The 22,053-nt window shown below is 51.8% G+C and overlaps 1 protein-coding gene across 1 annotated transcript in view; it reads right to left on the bottom strand.

Moving 5' to 3' along the window:
* PAX8 (paired box 8) overlaps positions 1-22,053 on the bottom strand; it is a 57,195-nt gene that overhangs the window by 13,967 nt on the left and 21,175 nt on the right. The window contains exons 2-9 of the mRNA XM_088841785.1: positions 19,020-19,098; positions 14,098-14,263; positions 11,911-12,108; positions 10,074-10,162; positions 9,656-9,781; positions 9,039-9,214; positions 4,117-4,237; positions 3,477-3,683 (exon numbers count right to left, since the gene is read on the bottom strand). Of these exons, the coding sequence (XP_088697911.1) occupies positions 3,477-3,683; positions 4,117-4,237; positions 9,039-9,214; positions 9,656-9,781; positions 10,074-10,162; positions 11,911-12,108; positions 14,098-14,263; positions 19,020-19,098 (1,162 nt within the window). The remainder of the gene's footprint in view (positions 1-3,476; positions 3,684-4,116; positions 4,238-9,038; positions 9,215-9,655; positions 9,782-10,073; positions 10,163-11,910; positions 12,109-14,097; positions 14,264-19,019; positions 19,099-22,053) is intronic.

The raw sequence follows: 22,053 nt of genomic DNA, 5'->3' as shown, positions 1-22,053 counted from the left end.
ATATGAAAAGAAGCTGATGTAGATAAAGCTGCATATTAAATGACTGGGAAGTCGGGTTCTGCAAGAAAACAGTAGCACCACAGAGATGTTGGTAAATATCCTACGTATCGGTAGAGGCCAGCATCAGAAAACCAGGACTTGGGGGAATTCTGAGGGTAGAGGTGATTTCAGACCATTTATCTGTTCCTTTGATGTCCACCCTCTATGTGACCTCTTTTCAACTCCTTATCTCGCTCTGATAGCAAGGAGAATTTATGGCAATCCAGAAATCTCTTTGGCAGGATTAAATATAATTTTGCACAGAAGGATGGAGGTGGGTAACGGACTCTTTGATGATAAAGCCAAAGTCAGGGGTTCCTCAACAGCTGAGCTGGAGTCAGCCGGGGAACAGACAGGACAAGGACAACATCCATATTGCACTCGGTCAGTGCGCTGGGACCCTAGACTGGGGCATCTGGGAGGAGCATTTAGGGGCAATCCTCCTGTCTCCCAAACCCTGAGATTTCTTCTTTCTTGGCTGATTAGGGAGAAACTGAGACCCAGAAAAAACCATCTTGAACATCGCATTAGCAAAGAGGCTAGGCTGGGGAGAACTTGACTTGGTGGAGACTCTGAGGCAGGCAAAGACCTGGTGGGAGGTGGTGAGCAGGGTCCAGTCCATAGGTAGCTACTCAGAGGAGGAGAGCTGGGGAGGGCGTTCAGGTAGGTGATGATTATGGAATGAAAATTTGCCTAGTCCTTCATCCTCTCCCCTGCCTGCAGCATCATTACCTTGCATTAATTTGGTCTTGGCTTTCTTTTTATTCCCGCAAATCAATCTCTTGCACCCTTGCATAGGTTTCCAGCCCCCAGACTCTTGATATCATTCCCTTCCTTTTTTTTTTTTTTTTGGCCATGGTGCCCATGGCTTATGGGGTCTTAATTTCCTGATCAGGGATTGAACCTGGGCCCACAGCAGTGAAATTATGGAGGTCTAATCACTCGATTAGGAAGTCTCAAATTATTCCGTTCCTAATCTGGTTTCTTCCTACCCCATCTCCCTAGTCTGCTCACTCTGGCTCAGCCATGTGGTAAGCATTTAGGTTCAATCTTGATTGGAGGTTGCAAAGGGACAGTGTTTCAGGAGCTCCAGGCCACCACCTGGGCTCAGCATGGACACTAGCCATCCTGAAACCCTGTGCTGAGTCACGGGGCAGGCCCAGTTCTGTGGACTGTGGCCTTGACTTGCTTCCTGCTCTCAGTAACCATCTAGACCAAGCCTCTCCAAGCCTGGGCCCTGCTTGCTCTTCCCAGAGCCCCTGCCTCTGTGCTGCCTCTTCCACCCTCAGGCTGGGTTCCACAGCCTTCACGAGGGTCACACCCTGCACATCAGCCTCACCAGGGTCTGTCTCTGTGGGGCCCCTGCCTGAATGACCACTACGTGTCTGCTGCCTGCTGCTTTGTCCCATGCAAGGATGACCTCCCAGTCCTGCATGGACAACGGACACTGGGCATGTCCGTTAAACTAAGAGCTCATAGAAGTTGGAAGCATCACCCCTGATTTGATCGCATGTTGTCTGGAGGTGCTTGAAGCCCTTAAGGGAAGGGAGAAAGTGGGGGAGGGGTTTGAGGGTAGCGACTCTGCACTGGGCTGTTTCAACCACACTTCACGCCAATGCCCAGGTCTGTGCTCTGACATATCTGCTTCCCATTGCCCTGGGTCCTTCTTGCTCCTCTCTGGCTGATCCTGTCAGCCTCTTCACAACTCCCAGTAAGTGAAGAACTGCTCCCCCACACCACACGCTTCACCCACACCATCATCCCTTACCTGCCTCTTCTCAGCCCTCCCAGCCATCGCCCACCAGATACACAGGCAGACAGTGGGGCCCAGTCACTTCCCCACACACATTGAATTTAAGTCTCTTTGACTCTCCTCCTCCTCTCTCCCCTCCTAACCCTGTCCCATTTTCTCTGGCTGACATCACTTCACTCAGCTCACAGACTTTTCTTCTTTAATCACTTTGGTCAAAACAAATGACCCATCTCCGCTGACTTCACCCTCTTTTGAAATTCTGCACTGAGTCAACACTTTCCTCCTTGCTTCAGATCCTTCATCACTGCCTCTCTGCCCACACGCTGGGCTTCCTTTATGAACCCTCTACCTCTGTGCCCACCTCCCCTAAGAGGTCCTCCCTCATTAGACACGGGGATGCACAGAGGGGGAAAAAAAAGTCCTAGGTGCCAGACAGACATAAAATGTAGAGACAGTTATAAGGAAGGGTCAATGGACTTGAATAAGATGACCTTGAGGTCCCTCTGGGTGGGCAGAGGTCTGGTTCTTATGATACAGTGATTTTCAAGCACAAGGGCTTTCCCTGGGCAGAGCCCCTACTTCAGACAGAGCAACTCTTCTGCTCTGTCCCTACTTCAGCTCTTCATTTGTCTGGTCTGGATACGTGGCTTCTGTCAAACTTTTCATTTCAAGAGAGGGTTGTGAGGACGGGCAAGCTTGAAAACCACTGGTCCAGAAGGGCTGGCCCACTCCTGGCTTCTTCCCTGGGTCCTGGTTCAATGCCTTGGACCCACTTCTGAAATAGTTTCATCTCTGTGGCCGCCTTTCAAATATCTGAAGACTGTTATGGGTCTCTGTTCCCTCCCTCACTCCACCTCTGGCCTTCTCCCTGCCTGGCCAAACACCTCTGAGTTTTTCAGCCACTGCTCAGACTTTGCCTGGACGGGCCAATGTCCTTCTGCCAGGGAGACTCAGCTCTGCTGGGATCTGATCCATAGGGCGAACACAGGCTGACATGTCACCATGTTCCTATTCAGGGATTTTGGCCGGGTCTTTCTCCCTGGGCCTGTTGCCCATCAGTGTAAGGAGAGATTTGAACTAAATGTCCCTAAGGTGCTTCCAGCCTTGAGTTGGATGAGGGTCTTGATGAAAAGTCCCTGCTTCCCCATCTCTTGGGTTGGTGAGTCACTCTGAGTGTCCTCCAAGAGAGACACTTAAGCTAGGGACACGAGATTTACACTATGGGGACCCAATTAGGACCGACCCTCCATCCTTAGAAATTTGATTCAGAATTTGGCCCCCAAAGCCAATGCCTTTCTCCCTCCAGAGTTTTCCGTTTTTTCTTCTTTTGCATTTTTTTACCCAGACCAAGGGTTTGGGGCTTTACCGAGTCTGGCTCCTGGTCTTAGGGTTCTGGCACCTTCATGGGGCTTTAGGGCAAGGTTTTGGAAATCCACCAGGCACCCCCACTTTCAAGCAACCCCCAGAGTGCCTGCCCCTCCCAAGGCCTGACTCTGCAGGCATGGAGGACCGCATCTTGGCGCCTCCAAAAGTGGCCGGAGGGATTCGGGAAGAGGATGATGGTGGAGAGGACTCGGGGAGAGAGTAGGGGCTAGACCCAAAGTAGGGAACTGGCGGCCGGCCGTGAGGACTCCCCCTCCCGCCCCCCGCGATGGCTGCACGGCCCGGGACCTCCCTGTCGTACCTGAGAGGAGGGCCTGGCCCGTGAACTGCCCGTACACGGAGGCAGCATGGGGAAAGGCATTGAAGGGCGGGACCGAGGCACCGGCTGGGACCCCGGAGCCGACTTGCTGCAGATCCAAAAAGGCGGAGCTAGATAAAGAGGAAGGGGTGGAGCTAGAACTGGACACCTCGGGGGTTTCCTGCTTTATGGCGAAGGGTGAGTGAGGATCTGCCGGAGGGAGGGAGACAACAAGGAGAGAGGGGTGTGAGATGATGGGGCGGGAACATGCACAAACCGAGCCATGAGATGCGGGAGGGGCGGGCGGCGAGGCGCGGGCGGGCTCCTCCCCGAGGCGGGGCGTGGGGAGTGGGCGGGGCTACGCGGTGTCACTCAGGTGTGGGAGGAGGTGAGAGGGCACTTCTGCCTCCCTGCGGGGCCTCTGTGAGTGTAGACGCAGGTTGCCTGTGCCCCGCGCCGGGGGGCAGGCGGAGAAAGGGCCGAGGACAGAAGGCGAGACCCTCTGGACCCCCCTGCTGACCGGCCAGCAGAGTCCCCCTCTCAGCTCTCCAGGCCCAGGGCCCTAACACCTTCCTCCTCTCCACCAGCCAGCTCTGCCCGCCAGCCGGCCCCCGCATGGCCCAGGCGATTCTGGGCATCGTACCTGCCACCACAGGGTAGGTCTGATGAGTCGAGAGGTTGCGCCCCAAGGGTGTATTGGAGGGGGTCAGGGTGGTCTTCCCGTCGTCCAGGGCGCTGTTGAGCAAGGGCAGCGGGTAAAGACCCTGGGGAACAAGAAGAAGTGAGCGCACAGAAGCTGTGGGCAGCAGGCTCTCCTTTTAAAGCCCCCACCCCACCCCCGCCAGCCGGCTCTCCCTAGAAAACACCCACTTCCTCTGTCCCCTCTTCCCGCTCTGTCCAGACTCCACTTAGCCTGTTTAATCAGCTCTTATTCTGACTCACAGCCCTTCTGTTTTTCTCCCAGTTCTAGGGGCAGAACTCGCCCTCTGGCAGCTCTGGAATTCAAGGCTGGCTGGTGGCAGCTGCGCCAGACACAGAAGAGAGTGGGTCCTTCCAAGGACCACACCCTGGCTGGATGCTGGGCTCCTTCCTGGTTTCCTCACCCTGTCTGGGCCCACGGAGAGCAAGAGGCAGGGCTGGGGCAGTTAGCACGTGGGACTGTTCAGGTGCTTTCCTCCTTTCATTAAAATATTCTCCAGATGGGAAATGGAGGCACAGAGCTGGTCAAGACACTCCTCACACTCCCACAGAAGTCACACTCCCCTGGTCTGACTCCAGGACCTATGTTCTCATCCATTGCTCTGCGGTGGATAACATCATGACCACATCTTACATGTAAAGAGAGCAGGCATTAGACGTTGCCTGTGTTTTCCTGATCCATTTCTCCCAACAGCCCTGTGATGTAGGCAAGCAATATTATGTCTGAGATGCTGAGAGCCTGAAGATCAGAGAGGTGAATGTCCTAGGTGAGTATGAAGTGGAGTCTAAATCGGGGACATCTGATCCTGACCCCTGTGCTCTCTCCTTCAGTAAAAGGACAGACCTGACACCCAAGCAAAATAGGTAGACTTCCTCCCTCTCTCTCTGTATCCAAGAAAATATAAATGTGCACATTCAGCTTGAAGGTGATATTTGTGGTTACTTTTGTTTAAAAATTCTTTATCAAGTACCCCCGGGGGTTTTCTTTGTGAACCTCATTTTATACTTCACTGAGCCTCCCCTGACATGAGTGGGCCATCTCCTCCAGTGCTTCTTCCAAGAAGAACTTGTTCAATTAAAGGCAAGGGTACATCACCCCTCATCATGATACCCTCCCATCAGGCCACGAAACAGCACACACCTCTGATCCCCACACGTGGATCCCACATGTCACCAATGTGCTCTGTGAACCGGTATGCAAAAACTGAAATCAAGGCTTGTGCTCTGTGGTTATATAACAGCTCTCTAAAGGCACTTTCAGCGATTTGAGCTGGGTTCTCCAAGGAGCCACAGCAGTTTCTGGTTGCATGCCAGGCACTTATGGAAGGTGCAGTCAACTCTGGAGATCACAAGGGCACCATTATCCTGTAGCAGCAATTACTGACTAAATGGCACTCTGGTTCTACACCTTCTGAAGGAGCTTCCTGCTTCTAGGCAGGATAGAGTTACTTAGAGCCTGATTTCATGAAATTGAACAAAATGCCTGATTTCTAGAAAGTGTAAGAAAAGTTTTACATGTTTTGTGGACATGTCGATCTGATATAAAATACCTCCTCAAAATCCTGGTGGTGTTACTCAGTCATGTTCGACACTCTGCAACCCTATGGACTGTAGCCCAGCAGGCTCTCTGAGCATGGAATTCTCCAGGCAAGAATACTGGAGTTGGTTGCCCTTCCCTTCTCCTGGGGCTCTTCCCGACCCAGGGATTGAATCCAAGTCTCCTGTATTGCTGACAAATTCTTTGCCATCTGAGCCACCAGGGAAGTGAAAGTCACTCAGTTGTGTCTGACTCTTTGTGACCTTCCAGGCCAGAGTACTGGAGTGGGTAGTCGCTGCTCCCTTCTCCAGGGGATCTTCCCAACCCAGGTCTCCCGCATTGCAGGCGGATTCTTTACCAGCTGAGCCACCAGGGAAGCGAGCCACCAGGGAAGCCCCACCTCAAAATCCTATAGATCTTCAAAATCTAACAACTCAGTGAAAAACAAACCTATAAATCAGACATTTTAGTAATGTTACCCCAAAATGCCTTAAACATCTCAATGATGATTGGATTTCTTATTAGGGTTGGACTTGAATTGGGGTGCAGAGGGCACAATTCCTCAGGACTTGGACAAGTTTAAGCTCTTGTTCTGCAATCACCAGCTTAGTAGCTTTAGTTTCCTTGACCTCTCTGAGCCTTGGTTTTCTCACCTGTGTAACAGGGATAATAGATCTTTACAAGGCCGATGCAAGGATTAAAGGAGATTTTATATACCTACATTAAACACCTAGCACAAAATGTTTAGTAACACATGTTCAATAAATAGTTACTTCGGAGTTATGTGAAAGGTCACAAGCTGCCCAGTTCTTGAGGCTCTGTCGTCATAATATTCACATTGTGTTGATCTGTTCCTTGATGCACTTGTAAAATAGAGAAACAAGAGCTTTGCAGACTCCTAACTGTGCCTGGTAGTAAAACAGCAACCAGAAATGAGCCCACAGAAATGTTTATGTTGAATGCTTTGTCCTTTGTTGATTTTACAGAAATGATGGCCATGCTTTTGCCCCATCCTGAGGTTAGGGGTGAGGACCTGTGCTTCTCTCTCGGGTTCCCAGACCAGAGACCCTTTCCCTGCCCAGCAAGAGGACGCTGGGGTGTTGCTTTGGCAGCACTGACAGCTACGGGAAAGGCAAGGAGCCCCAGGCACAGGCTGGGCCCCCGTGTCCTTCCACATCGAGCAGGGGAATGAATGAGGGAGTGAGCGATTGGCTGAGGGAGGCACTGAATCAGTAATGGACATGACTGAACCTCCATCTCCTTAACTGTAGGTTGAAGGCATAGAGTAGTTGCGTGGTTTTTAAGTTCTCTTTTTCCAGTCTTCAAATAAGAACTCGCATCCGTCCGTTCCGTTCCGTCGCTCAGTCGTGTCCGACTCTATGCGACCCCGTGGACTGTAGCCTACCAGGCTTTTCCGTCCGTGGGATTCTCCAGGCAAGAATACTGGAGTGGGTTACCGTTTCCTTCTCCAGGGGATCTTCCCGACCCAGGGATCGAACCGGGGTCTCCCGCATTGGAGGCAGACGCTTTAACCTCTGAGCCACCAGGAAAGCCCAAGAACTCGCATAGGAGCACCATATTTAAAACAGGTGACAGTGAACCAGTCTGAATGAAACCAGGGCCTGCAGGTCTGAGCTCCACAAACTTTCACTTCCGTCAGCCCTCTCCACCCTCCTTGGCCCTAGTCCCCTCCAGGCAAATGGAAAGCCTGGACTGAATGTGGGCCCTCTGGCTCAAGACTCTCTATTTGCATGATCCCCTATTTATGTATGCCAGTTTGGAGTAGGGTCTTGGGACTCCTCATAATCAAGCAAGGTCCCTCGGAGGGGTAGGGAGCTCAGAAATGGTTCTGCACAGCCCAGTGGGTCTCAGCAGCAAGGTTTCTCTACCAGGACACTGAGTTGTGTGGGGTCCACATCTCACAGCAGGTTCCCGGCAGAGCCACCGCTGTGGCCCCATTCCCCTCTCGCCCAGTCAACCCCGGCCTGGGGAGCCATGTGCTGACTCGTGGCTGATCGCCCTGCCCTCTCCCCGGGTCTGCTGACGGCCAGCCTTCTCTGAAGCCCTCCTGGTTGCCACAGCCCAGGCTGATAAAATCGCTGACGCAGATTGCCTGCCCAGCTGCGTTGCTGGCAAGGACCCAGCCGCCCAGACGGTCACTGGCAGTGGTTCAGCCGGCGACTGGCATCGTCACCATTGTCCTGCTCAGATCTTAAAGGTACACAGGCTTGCCTCACTCCTGGCTCAGATGACACCTTGAACCGAGAGGGGTGAGCAGACACCACTCCAGAAAAAATCCTCAGCTGTTGGGTTGGGGGATGGGGAAGACACTGAGACTGTGGTGTTGACAGAAGATAATTAACAGAGGTGTGGAGTCATTTTTTGGCTCCTGGAGACACTTTGGACATCTCTGCCAATTCTTCATAGAAGTCAACCCCTGATAAACCATTTCACCTGTCGTGAACACTGGGAATAAAACTTTGTTTGCAGCTTGCATTTCTCATTTCTTGGGCTGCATTTCTCATTGCATTTACTCAGTCTACCTTTATTCAGCATCTGTTAGAGGGGCACAATGGGAGATGCTGGAGGTAAAAAAAGATGTCTTGAGATGCTGCCCCGTGCTCAAGCAATGTGCTGTATCTTGACATCTCTGTCCGCTAGGCAGTGACACTACCCCATGAGTTCTGGGGAGCAGCCCCTCCCACTCCGGACATGCAGAAGTCTGGGTGAGTGGAAATGAAGCGTGTCTGAGGGGCAGGGAAGAATGCATGGACCAGGTGATGCTTGAGCTGAGTCATACTAGCCGAGCAGTACTTTTCCAGGCAGAGAAGTGGGAGGAAGGCATTCAGCGAGGAGGGCACACCGTGTGCCGGGGCAGAGAGGTGTGAACGGGAGGAGCATGAGCATGGCAAGCACGGGGTGGGGAGGCATGAGTGTCTCGAGGCGGGGCTGGAGGTGCTGGTGGAGGTCACGCTGTAAAGGCCGGAGCTGCGACATTATTGCTGTAGGACCTGACCCTGCTATCTGGAGGAGACACTGTGGCAGGGGGATGGCACGGTTGGTTGCCTTGCTCTAAGCTTAGAGGCTACAGGTGAGGGAAGGCAGGGGGCTGGAAGGATGAGCAGGAAGATGCTGCTAGCGTCTGGTGAAATAATGCCCATGACAGCCTTGGAGCTGCTGGAAGCACATGCCCTGGGCCCATCAAGCAACTTGTAGTTGCTTCTAGAATTGCCAGTTGATTAGGGAGCTTGCAGAGACCATGTCTTGCTCTGCCCTCCCCCCGCCCTCCCACCTGTCTGCTCGCCTCCCAGGCCCAGCTGGCCCCTCACCTGCTCGCCTTTGGTGTGGCTGGGGGAGGCGTAGGCCTCCGGGTAGTGCTGCCGATCAAAGGGGCATTCGAGCGACTCGAGGTGATGCTGGCTGAAGGTGTCCGTGCGGAGGTGTTTGCGGGGCCCGCTGCTGCTGCTCTGGGAGTCAATGCTCAGCCGGCAGCTGTCCTGGTCACCTGGCAGGCGTCCCCCGGCAGGGAGAAAGCTTTCAGGGGGCTTGTCGACCCATCACCCAGGCCAGAGTGGGGAAGCAGACTCACTTGGGGAGAGGGAAGAGCGAGACTTCCGAGTGGCTTAGAGACAATCCACAAAGTTCTGTGCCTAAGGGGGTGTCTGTCTCATCAGCAGCAGTAGCATTAGTCACTCAGTCGTGTCTGACTCTTTGTGACCCCATGGACTATAGCCCACCAGGCTCCTCTGTTCATGGGATTCTCCAGGCAAAAATAATCAAGTGGAGAGCTATGCCCTCCTCCAGGGGATCTTCCTGACCCAGGGATCAAACCCGTGCCTCCTGCATTGCAGGCGGATTTTTTACCACCTGAGCCACCAGAGAAGCCCTGTCTGAGCAGTTACCCTCCTGTACCCCGAACCTACCCTCTGGTCCCCCCAACACTCACTGTCATCCATCTTCCTCTTGCTGTCGCTGCCAGGCTGGGCGATCCCCAGGAGCCCATTGATGGAGTAAGTAGAACCCAGAGAGTCCGACTGAGGAGATTCTGGGGGCGTCACAGCTGAGCTGGGGACTGCAGTGGGGCAAGACAGAGGGTCAGGATGTGGGCCTGACACCCCTCAGAGCCCTTGCCACCACCACAGAGGAGTCAGGAGCCCTGCCTATTGGTGCCAGCGTTCTGGCCTGCTTTGTTTCCAGCCCTAAACATTTCAGAGAATCTTCCCTGGGATTCCAGCCAGGTTTGGGCTCAGTTCAAACACACGGGTGTGTCTGTGTGGACATGTTTGTGTGAGACTCTGTGTGTGTACGTGGATGGCATGTGTATGCACGGGGCTGAGTGTGACTGTGGGACCCTCGGCACTCACTCAGTGTGTGTCCTGGGCTCAGGGACTTGGTGGCCACGCAGCTCTCCATGGGAAGGTTGAATGGCTGCTGCACTTTAGTCCGGATGATTCTGTAAGGAAGAGAAGAAAGGCCCTTATAGCAGAAGGAGACAGGGCTTCTGGCTGCCCCAGCTCCATCCACCTTTTTGAGATCCCACTTGAGTATCTACAGATACCTCAAACTCAGCCCATTGTTCTTTTAGTTGCTAAATTGCATCCGACTCTTTGCAACTCCGTGCACTGGAGCCCACCAGGCTCCTCTGTCCATGGGATTTTCCAAGCAAGAATACTACAGTGAGTTGCCATTTCCTCCTCCAGGGAATCTTCCTGACGCAGGGATTGAACTTGAGTCTCCTGCATTGCAGGTGGATTCTTTACCCACTGAGCCCTCTGGGAAGCCCCAAACTCAACCTGTCCATGCTCAAACCCACGACCTTCCTCCTCACGCCTGTTCCTTCCCACTGTTCCCGTTCCATGAGTAGCCCACCGGTCACTCAAGGCAGAAGTACGGGTGGGGCTCCGTATCTGCCTCCCTCCCTCCTCCACTGAGCCCTCATCTGGTTCGCTAGATTTGACCTCGAAACCCTCTTCAGCACTGATCCCTCTCTGCATCTCACTGCCACTGCTAAACTCTACCTCCAGGGTCATGCTATCTGCTCCTGACCCTTTCTGATCTTTTCTTTCTATTGCAGCCAGACTGGACTTTCTGAAATGCAAGTCAGTCTCATGGTTAACATCTCATGCTAAGGTTCTTGCCATTGCTTATAGGTGAGAGGTAAGAATACATAGCATGACCGCCGGCCTGAGGGGCAAACAGCCTTCATTCACATCTCCACCTCAGTCTACCTTGTGCTTGCCCCTCCCCTTTACCTGCTGGCTTTCTTTTCAGCTTTTCTTTTCTTTTGGCCATGCTATGCGGCTTGGGGGATCTTAGTTCCCAACTCAGGCCCTCAGAAGTGAAAGTGCAGAGTCTTAACCACTGGACTGCCAGGGACTTCCCTCTTTCAGTTTCTTGTATAAGACTGTATTAGCCACAGGGCCCTTGCACATGCTATCTCAAGCTCCTTTCACCTAGGTCACTCTTATTTGTTATTTCTTACTTGGGACATCTTTTCATAACCTCCCTAAACCAAGCCACCTGACACCAGCTCAATACCCTCATATTTTTCTCCCTAGCCAGACTTAGAACTGCATTTTTACAGTTGTTTGTGTGGACATCAGTTAGTACTTGATTAGTGTCTGTTTTCCCACTGGACTGTAAGTGCCACACGGACAAGGCTTGTGCATCCTCAGGGCATACATGTGTGCTAAGTCATTTCAGTCGGGGCTGACTCTTTGCAACCCGATGGACCGTATGTTCCTCTGTTCATGGGAGTTCCAGGCAAGAATACTGGAGTGGGTTGCCATTTCCTACTCCAGCCTTGGGGCCTACACGGGAGTAAATTGTGTGTGAATGAGTGAGTGAGTGAATGGCGAATGCCTGAACAAAGGAGGGGAAGCTTGAATGAGCTCCAGGTTCGGGTCTTGTGTCTCATGCAGAAAAGGCTCGATTCAAGAAGAAGTTTCTTTCATTGAATGAAAGAGGATGTGCTATGTGGGGAAGGAAACTGCAGAGAGTGCAGCCCTGGGGAGGGGGATAGATTGAGGTGGGAGTGGGGATGCTATAGAGGTGTGGTACCTACCCTGGGCCCAGGGCACTTCCAGCCTGACTTTTCAGCATGCCGCCCCCTCCCAGGCTCTGTTCCACTCAAGTCAGGTCTCCATCATGATTCCTCCAAAGCCCAGGTACCCCAGTCCCCGGCTGCGGTGTCCCTCTCACCTGTTGATGGAGCTGACACTGGGCACAGTGTCATTGTCACAGACACCCTCGGCCAGGAGCCGGTCTCGGATCTCCCAGGCGAACATGGTTGGGTTCTGCCGCTTGTAGTCCCCGATCTTCTCCACCACCTTGGGGGTGGCCACCTTAGGCTTTGAGCCCCCTATCACTCCAGGCCGGATGCTGCCAGTCTCGTAGTACCTACTCCAATAGAGAACCCCAAAGAAGTACCCAGTAAGCAGGTGGGGATCTTTGGGCAGCAAACTAGCCAGAGACTCTCGTTCCCCTCTGAGGCTTCTTGGGGAAGGGCCTGAGGGGGTGAATGGTGACCCCCAAGGCTGGTCTCTGACACCATGTTCCTTTCACTGCCTGTTTCCCTTGCATGGGTAGGTTTATGCTGCTGCTGAGCCAGAATGCTCTTCAAAAGGCCTCACCCTGGTTTCTTTCTTTCCTGTCATCCCTCTGGCCAGTCTCCTGCACCTGACACCTTCAGGAAACACCTTACGGAGCACAAAAGATCTCCCTTCTGAGAAAGGACATTTTGAGTGTGCTCTGTGTGTATATACAGGCTCAAGGTGGTGGCCGTTTGCTCCATCCAGTTTTTCTTGGCTGAAGCATGACTGTTCTTGACCATCCTGGTTCTACCCCTCCTTCCCCAGAAAGCCAGCTGGGGTCATTGGGCCCTCTGCCCTGACTTTCTGGTTTCACCTTTGTTCTCCATAAAACCCCTCCAACCCCCCTCCACCCCACCCCACAGCCCTGGCCACTGGTTTTCCACCACGTTACATGGTTCAGGTTGAAGCTGGTCCTCATGGACTCTGGAACGCCAGCCTGGCTTGGAGCCCTGGCCATGTCCAGCTCCCTAAGCTAAGCCAGCTCTCTTGGGGTCTCCCCACCCCTTATCCCCCATCCCCCAACCAGCTGCTTAGGCAGATCAGTGACCTATGTCAGGATAGCCTATCTCTCCTCCTTGGGGAAACTCTGGTCTCTTCTGCCATGAAATAAAACGTGGCTCTTTAAAACCCTCTTTTGGGCGTCACCATCCACTAGCACTCAGCCCCTCTTGGGGTGCTGCAACCCACCTGGGAAACCCCTCTCCTGACCCCAGGAGACCTGGGGACCACAATTTTCCCTGATGACTTCCACCAGGGAGGCAGGGTTTCCCACATTCAATTACAGGCCTTGACCTCTTTGAACCAGAACTCCTCCTGAATTTCACTTATGGGTTGGGTAAGGGAGATACTGAACTGACACAAAGCCCAGAAAACCGTGAGCATGGGCATTTCCACTGGAAGTGGCCTTCCAGGCTGGACTACTTTTTGCTGCTCCTGGTCCCTCTTGAACCTTTAGGTTAACAGTTCTTAACTCTGGCTGCAGAAAATTAGAATCTTAGGGCTTAACACTATACCCAAACTTGGGCTCATTCCCCTAAAGTTCTGCCTTAACTGGTGTGGGCCGGGGCTTAAGACATCCATTTCTTTTCTAAATTAAGATTCCCCAGGTGACTCTACTCTGTGGCCAGGGTTGTGAACTGCTGCTCCAGAGTTAGCATTTGTAAGCATCACCCGGTCATCTCATAAAAATCACGGTGTCCAGATCTGGCTCCCAGAGAGGGTGCTGCCATGGGCCTGGTCTGGGGCTTAGGATCTGCATTTCATGAAAACACCCCAGTGCTTCTGTTGCAAGTGCTCTGGAGTTACAGTTTGAGAAGCACAAACTCAGACACCCCTTCTGCTGGAGCGAGGCCTCAGGAGCCACCCTGACTGCGTGTCCCCTCCCTGCTGTTGCTGTTCAGTTGCTCAGTCATGTCCAACTCTTTGCAACTCCAAGGACTACAGCATTCCAGGCTTCCCTGTCCTTCACCACCTCTTGGAGTTTGCTCAAACTCATGTCCATCCCTTGGTCTCAGCAGGCGGAAAGCCTTTTGGGAAGATTCTTCTGCTTTAGGAACAAAGAAGCCTATAGAAAACGGGACATGGGGCAGAGGAGACCATGGGGGAGGGAGAAAGGAAAGGAAGGAGAAATGGACCAGGCAGGAAGGAAGAGCAGGAAACACACACAGACGAGCAGCAGATGGGCGAGGCCCGGAAGCCCTACCACATCCTGTTCAGTTCCTGGGAACCAGGCCGGATGCTGGAGTGGACCCGAGTCCCTGGGAGGGCAGGCGGTGGGGGTGAATTTTGTGCTTACCTGCCAAGGATCTTGCTGACACAGCCATGGCTGACACGGAGCTGACGGGAGATGTCGCAAGGCCTCACGCCCTGGTGGGCTAGGTCCACGATGCGCTGACGCACCACTTCAGGCAGGGGTCTGCCATTCACAAAGGCCCCTCCCAGCTGGTTCAGCCCTCCGTGGCCTGAAAGACAGTAATCCAGGGGGATTGCTGTCAGGGCCACCAGGCAGAGAATCAGCCAGCACGTGGGCCTTGGCTGTTAAGAACCCCGAAACTTGAGCTCTGTTGGTCACACGCCCTGGGGCTCCTGCTGTACCCCTCTGCTTCCAGCCTCTGAAGGGGGGCTAGCTCAGGGTGGCAGGGGCAGGGATATATGATGCCACAGAGGCGCACATTCCACTCTGGGGACCTTTTGTGTCTGCTCAGTATCCTCTCATGGGCTCAACAGATAAAGAATCCACCTGCGATGAGGAGACACAGGTTCAATCTCTGGATCAGGAAGATCCCCTGGAAGAGGAAATGGCAACCCCCTCCAGTATTCTTGCCTGGAGAATTCCATGGACAGAGGAGCTTGGCAGGCTACAGTCCATGGGGTTACAGAGTCAGACATGACAGAGTACACACACAGTCTCCTCTCAGATCCTCAGCACCTCACTCCAAATAACAATCCCACCACCTTCCTCTACCCTCTGGAAAGTATCTAAAGAGTTGAGGATTCAGGTTCTGTCTTCCTACTCTGACGCTGAACTGTGTGACCTTGGGGAAGTCTCCATGTTCTCTCTGCGTCTCTGCTCATCTCGAAAATGAGGGCCTGGGACGAAGAAATCAGTGGTATTTAAGTTTCTCGTTCTCATTCTTCTTCTGAACTATAGAGCTAGATTTTTAGAGCACAAAGACAATGAGGAACCCAGACTCAAAAGAGTAAAAGCGAGGACAGAGCGGGCCTTGTCCTTGGGCTCCCAACTTGAGCTCTGTGCGGAGCGCTGAGAGGCAGGCAGAGACCTCACTGGCCCATGTTCTGGGGCTTCCAGGACCGACGCGCCAGGCAGCGGGCAGTGGAACAGAACGTGGACACACCGTGATGTGCGCCTGTCTCCTTGGCTGCCTTCCTGACTTGGCCTCTACCCTCCAGCCCCAGCCTGCATTGCATTTTGAGCCCATCCACCTATTCTCAACGCATATTTACTGAGTACCTACTACGTGGCAGGCACTGTACCAGGCTCTCCCGATGTTGAGTTGGATAAGGTAGATGTGATTCCTGTACTTGCCTCATGGGGTTCAAGTGAAGAGTTAGACCAGCTGGTGGCCATATGGCATGGCCACATCTGGGACACCAGAAGCAGACCTGAGCCAGCACTGAGACTCGGACGTGAAAGGGGTTATGGGAACCCCTGGAGGGGACCAAGCCCAGGCTCAGGGGACCAGAGAAAGGTTCCTGGTGTTGGTATTGGTTTAGTTGCTAAGTCGTGTCTGACTCTTGCGACCCCATGGACTATAGCCTGCCAGGATCCTCTGACCACGGGACTCTCCAGGCAAGAATACTGGAGTGGGTTGCCATTTCCTTCTCCAAGAGATCTTCCTGACCCAGGAATCGAACCCAGGTCTCCTGCATTGCAGGCAGATTCTTTACTGACTGAGCTATGAGGGAAGCCCTAGAAGACTTCCTGGAGAAGTCTAAACTGAGGCTGAAGATAGAAAGGTATCAGAATAGAGGAGATGAGGAAGAAAGGCTTATAGGTAAGCAGGCATCTGTTAGATTTATTAACATACTCAGTTCTCTGAAATCCCTAGATTCTGGGTGGGCGAGCTTCAGGCCTGAGATTTCCCTTGGCCAGCGAGGAGACCAGGGCTTAGAGAGTCACAGTGAACATTCATGTGACTGATGTGACAGCCTGCATGACAAGGGGTCAAGATCTAACCAGGAACAAATGCTTCTGTTGGGGCTGCTGGGAGAGCCCTGTTCTATGGCCAGAACAGATCCTGGGAACTTGGCCTTGGCCCTACAGTCCCACGCTAGAGAGGCCATGGTCCCAGCATGATGATTTGGTGATCTGGCTAGGATGGCAGAGCGCCAGGGAGTCAGGGGGAACAGGCGGGAGGGCGAGAAGGAAGAGCCATTGCCAGGTCTCCTTGTCAGCCTGTTAAGGACTATTTACAGCTGAGGGCTGGACGTGCCTCTGCTAGGCACACTGTGCTCATTACCGCCCACTGACTTAGCACATTCAGAACTGCCTAGGAATGACCCCTCAGGGGCGCAAGCTATCTTCAGCACAGCGGTCAATGTCTGTTTTTTTAAGGGGCTACAAGTGCCTCTGGCCTGGGCACCGAATCAGGAGGAAAAGCCCGCTAGCCAAACACCTGGCAGGAAGGACGCTATGATCCATCTCCCTAGCAGAGGCCACTGGGTGACCTTGGGCACGGCTTCCACCTGTCCACTTCTAGGCAACTTGCCCTAGCCAGTGTGTTTCCACCAGGGCCGGGAAGATATCACAGATGCTCAGCAGAGGGGCCTGAGCCCACTTTGGAGAGGGCTGACTTCTCACTGGCCACAGGCAGTCCTGGAGAGTGGCTCAGCCTTTCCACCTTCACTCCATTCCTGCTGCTTTTGGCTCTTCTGGGTCCAGACACTGAACACAAGGGGGCACCAGAGAGCCACCCAAAGGGACAAGACCTTGAGCAGCTCATCTTTGTCCCCATTTTCCAGAACTTAAGACTGCCAAGCCATCTAGGAGCTTAGGTGTCCATGCTAGGTCCACTACATCTGAAAGCTAGGGTTCCTACAGGTGGAAGTCTTCACCCCTAGAAAGGCAATTGGTTAAAAAAAACCAAAGGTTATTTTTTTTGGTAGCATGAATTGGTAATTGTGCCTTAAAAACAAACCTATCTTGTTTCTCCATTGAAGCTGTGGGGGATCACTGTCCTAAATCTTCCTGAAGGGTTTGCTGATGGGTATCCTTAGAGACTCAAACTCTCTGGAACCCGCTAAAAGGGTTATTTACTAGATCAGCTGGCATCGGTGTAAAAGGGAAGATGTACTCATACCTCTGGCTCCTAAACTGTGAAGTCCCTGGTGATTTATTTCATTTTATTGACTTCTGAGTTCTTTATGTTACCATGCAAAGGGTGTTGGGCTAGATTCTTGTGTTGACTCTGTCTATTTTAATTTCTTTTTTCAGTAGTTTCTTTTATTCTGAAAAGTTGCTTAAATTCTTTTAAAAAATTCTTTAAATTTCCTTCTGAAGAGTAGTTTCTTTCTGCCCCAAGGCTTATTATTATTAATTTGTTTATCCCTCCATGTATACAGTATTTTACCATCTAGTCATTTTTTAAAATAGTAGGTCCTTGTTTGTTATCTATTTTGTTTATTTATTTTTTTGGCCATGCCGCATGGCACATGGAATCTTAGTTCCCCAACCAGGAATCAAACTCACACTCCCTTCATTGGGAGCACAGAATCTTAGCCACTGGCATACCAGAGAAGTCCCTGGTTATCTATTTTAAATATAGCAGTGTGTACATGTCAATTCTAAACTCCCAATCTATCCCTATCCCCTTTCCCCCCTTGGTAACCATAAGTTTATTCTCTAAGTCTGTGAATCTGTATTTGCTTTGTAAATAAGTTCATTTGTATCAATTTTTTAGGTTCTGCATATAAGAATATCATGATATTCTTTCTCGCCGTATATTTTGTATACATTTTTAAGGGCTATGTTCCATTTACTGCCTGTTTTAATTTTATGATTTGAGAAAGTTGGGGTTTTTTTCAAGCATATTGTTTCTATCCACTTATTAAGAGCTAAACAAAACATCTTGCAGTGTCTGATCCTGACCTCAGGTGATGGCTGGTAAAGAAAATTTCAGAGAAAAACTAACTGCATGTACACCCCCCACTTCAGCCCCATCTTCTTAGAATAATGACTTTTATTGTTTGTTTATCACAGTTTTCATCTCTTTTCATCTCAGCACATATATACCAAATGGGTGTATGCTTAGTCTTGAAGTCTTGTCTGACTCTTTGTGACCCCATGGACTATAACGCACCAGACTCCTCTGTCCATGGAATTCTCCAGGCAAGAATACTGGAGTTTCTTGCCATTTCCTCCTCCAGGGAATCTTCCCAACCCAGGGATGGAAACTGTGTCCCCTATGCCTCCTGCATTGGCAGGTGAATTCTTTACCCACTGAGCCACCTGGGAAGCCCATATATACCAAGTACTGAGTATAAATCAGAACACTGGGAAAGTCACCTTGAACAAGACAGGAAAGCTGGCCCTCGAGGAACTTACTGCACCTTTGGAGACATATAGTCAGATGAATTGAACTCCCCTAGTGGCTCAGATGGTAGAATCTGCCTGCAATGCAGGAGACCTGGGTTCCATCCCTGGGTAGAGAAGATCCCCTGGAGAAGGGAATGGCTAGCCACTCCAGTACTCTTGCCTGGAGAATCCCATGGACAGAGGAGCCTGGTGGCTACAGTCCATGGGGTGGTAAAGAGTTGGACATAGCTGAGTGACTGACACACACGCAATCAGATAAATTGGGAATCATCATGTTAAGAGAGAAGTTTTTAGGAAGAGGTAAGTCAGATGCCAGAGGAGCCCGTAAGTGGTCAGAGGGAAGCTGTAGGGCAGAATGACTAGGAGGTAACCTGGAGAAGCTTCCATAGGAAGAAAATCCATACACAAGGCCTTGGTGCTCTCAAGACATGGAAAGACATTTACTGTAGCTGTTGGAGAGGCAGGGTAGAGGGTGTGGAAAGAGCCTGCTGGCTGCAAATGGAGATGGGCCCTATGGTTTGAGGTTTGGAGCCGAGTCCTGGCCACCCAAAGGCTTTTGTCCCTCCTGTGTCCGGTGTGGGGGAGTGGACGCCTTTGGGCGAGTCACCACCAGACTAGCAGCCTAGAGGTGGGCGCATCCTTCCTTCCTGCCCCAGGGCTACCCACCATGCTGACCACCTGTCCAGGTGGCTGTGGACCAGGTGGGCTCTCAGGCCGGAAGCCAGGAATGAGCAGGAGCCCCTGTTTGGGCGGGGGTGGGAGGTGGGCAAGGTGTGACCCAGGAAGAGGTTTGAGGCTTCCTGAACAAAGGCCCTTTGTTGGTCTGGAGGTCGTGGGGGTGGAGGAAGAAGATAAGACGGCCTGGCTGGACATAAGTGGGTTCTGACTGTGAGATCCTCAGACAAAGGGATGCCAACTTACCTGGGGACAGAGAGCTCTGAGCCTGTAGTGAGGGGACAGAGCTCTACAAAGTTCTGGGTGAAGCCTGCTGTCCAGAAATGTATATTTTGGAAAAGTGACCATTTGGAGAGATCTGAGGACTTTCTTTTGTCATTTTTCACTCCTTAACAGGGCTCTGAGGCGTGAGGATGGTAGGAGGAAAAGAGAAGGGGCTTCCCAGGTGGCACTAGTGGTAAAGATTCCACCTGCCAATGCAGGAGACACAAGGGACGTGGGTTCCATTCCTGGGTCGGGAAGATCCCCTGGAGCAGGAAATGGCAACCCACTCCAGTATTCTTGCCTGAAAAATTCCATGGACAGAGGAACCTGGCAGGTTCATGGGGTTGCAAAGAGTCAGACACGACTGAGCACACATGCACGAGGACAAGAGAAAAGTTATTGCCCCAAATTCCTTTACATGCACGGATACTCAGACCCTTGAGATGCAGGATAATTTCCCTGTGCCCCACAATCTTTTTTCAATTTTGATTTAATTTTTCTTGGCCACGCCACATGCACAGAATGTGGGTTCTAAGTTCCCAGACCAGGGATTGAACCCACGCCACTGGAGTGGAAGCACAGAGTTTTAACCACTGGACCGCCAGGGAAGTCCCTGAGCCCCATAGCCAGAGTCTTAGTCACAGCACTGGTTGCACTGACAGTACTTTGATCTGTTTAGATTCTTTTAGGAGCTCTCAAGGGCAGGAATCCTGTTTTTGTCTACCTAGCACCTGTTACAAAAGTTTAATGAACACTTTGGTAAATACACATGGCAGAAAAATGCTTTACAAATGTGAGGGGGCTGTTGTGATGGTTGGTGAGTGGATTCCCCACTGTGAGACCCCCAAGTCCCATGGCTGGGTACTTTCCTCCCTTTATATTCTATCTAATTTCTCACATTGCTGCCTAGCCCAAAAGCGAGAATGGTTCAGTGTATTGTGCTATGAAAATTTCCACTTGACTATCTGGAGATTTTTTGTTTCAGCCTAAAAGAACTGTCAAGATGAGCATCTGAGCCTTGGAAGGACTACAGTGGAGGGTGCAGTGGCTGCTTTCGGGTGTCCTGTAAATCTCGCTGTACCCATTTGTCTTCCCCAAGATACAGGTCCCCAACCTCTAGGGTCTAATGAGTGATGAGGTGGTGCTGATGTGACAATAATAGAAATAAAGTGCACAATAAATGTAATGCACTTGAATCATCCCCAAACCATCCCCCTACCCTCTACTCTGTAGTTTAATTGTCTTCCAGGAAGCAGGTCTCTGGTACCAGAAAGGTTGGGGACCGCTGCCTCAAGCATGGTGGCCGTGCTAGAGCTGCCCAGTCTCTGACCATCTCAGACCCAGGTTTTCTCCCCAGCACACTCAGCTGCAGGCCTGTGATTTCCTGCTGTAACCTCGCAGCTGTTCCCTTAGGCTCCATGCCTTTCTGGCACAGAAAGGAATAAAGACCAGGACCTCTGCCTCAAATCACTGCCAAGGAAGATGCTCCAGGGCCGTGGAGACCTAGTGTTCCAACCTCTTGTCCCATCTTCCACCCTAAGTCGACACGCTGAGTCCCTCCAGTATGTGTGAGGTGTGGGTTACCCGGGCACATTAGGCCCTTGGACTACAACACAGGGGCCGGTGTGCTGAGAAGCCGCAGTGTGCAGCTGGTTTTACCCTGGACTTGCTGCGTGACCTTGGTCTCTGCGCCTTGCACCCCTTCTCCCAAGGGTGACAGGCCAAAGAAGAGAGACGGCGGGTCGGTAAGGCTGCTGCTTGCTCCTCTCGTCTGTCTCTCCCTGATTCCTTCCACCTACTCTGTCCAGCAGCCTCCTATGTCTTGGTCTTTTACGTTGGTTGTGCGTTCTTAGTCGCTCAGCGGTGTCTGAGTCTTTGCAACCCATGGACTGCAGCCTGCCAGATTCTTCTGTCCATGGGGATTCTCCAGGCAAGAATTCTGGAATAGCTTGCCATGCCCTCCTCCAGGGGATCTTCCCAACCCAGGGATCGAACCCAGGTCTCCTGCATTGCAGGCAGATTCTTTACTGTCTGAGCCACCAGGGGAGCCCAAGGAAGAAGTAACTAACTTTATATTACATCTCCTTTTTTTTACTAGGCCTATCCCCTGGACCTGCAAACAACTAAATTCATCTATGCTGCCTCCCCAGCGTCTGCTTACAAAACAAAACCAAACCTCCCCTTGACTAGGAAACCTCTCTTATTGATGTCAACCAGATTTCTCAACAAGTGATCATACTTGGCTGCTCCTATGCCCTTCCCTTCAACCCTTGCCATTCAGGGATCATCTCGTGATATGCCTTATGCTTAGCAGGTGTTCAGATGCTAGGAAGTTGGTGGATGGCAGGTGCTGAGTTCTCCCTCTTAAGGAGTCTTCCACGACAAGGCTTGGCTCTTGATCTGGGTTCCTTGTGTCTCTCTTTAGTGGGGTTCTCTTCCCTGCTTTGTTCTACGTTGTCTACTATTTTTCAGGCTTCATTCAGGCCTCAGTGCAGCCTCACTCTACACCGTCATCCTTGGTGATCCCACCCTCTCTCCTTCTTTTACCTTCTAACCCTGTACTGACGGGATCTGGGCATCCAGCTATCTTCAGTCCAGATCTCTCCCCCATTTAAAAAAATAATTATATTTATTTATCTTTGACGACACTGGGTCTTCGTTGTGATGTGTGGGCTTTTCTTTAGTTGCAGCGAGCAGGGGCTACTCTCTGGTTGCTGCGCAAGGACTCATTGCAATGGCTTTTCTCGTTGCAGAGCA

The sequence above is a fragment of the Moschus berezovskii genome, chromosome 11 (assembly GCF_049115385.1).
Source record: "Moschus berezovskii isolate FMDL1 chromosome 11, NW_MosBer_1.0, whole genome shotgun sequence".
Lineage (NCBI taxonomy): Eukaryota > Metazoa > Chordata > Mammalia > Artiodactyla > Moschidae > Moschus > Moschus berezovskii.
The sequence above is the reverse complement of the archived record's forward strand: the minus strand, read 5'-3'. Positions and strand labels throughout refer to the sequence as shown.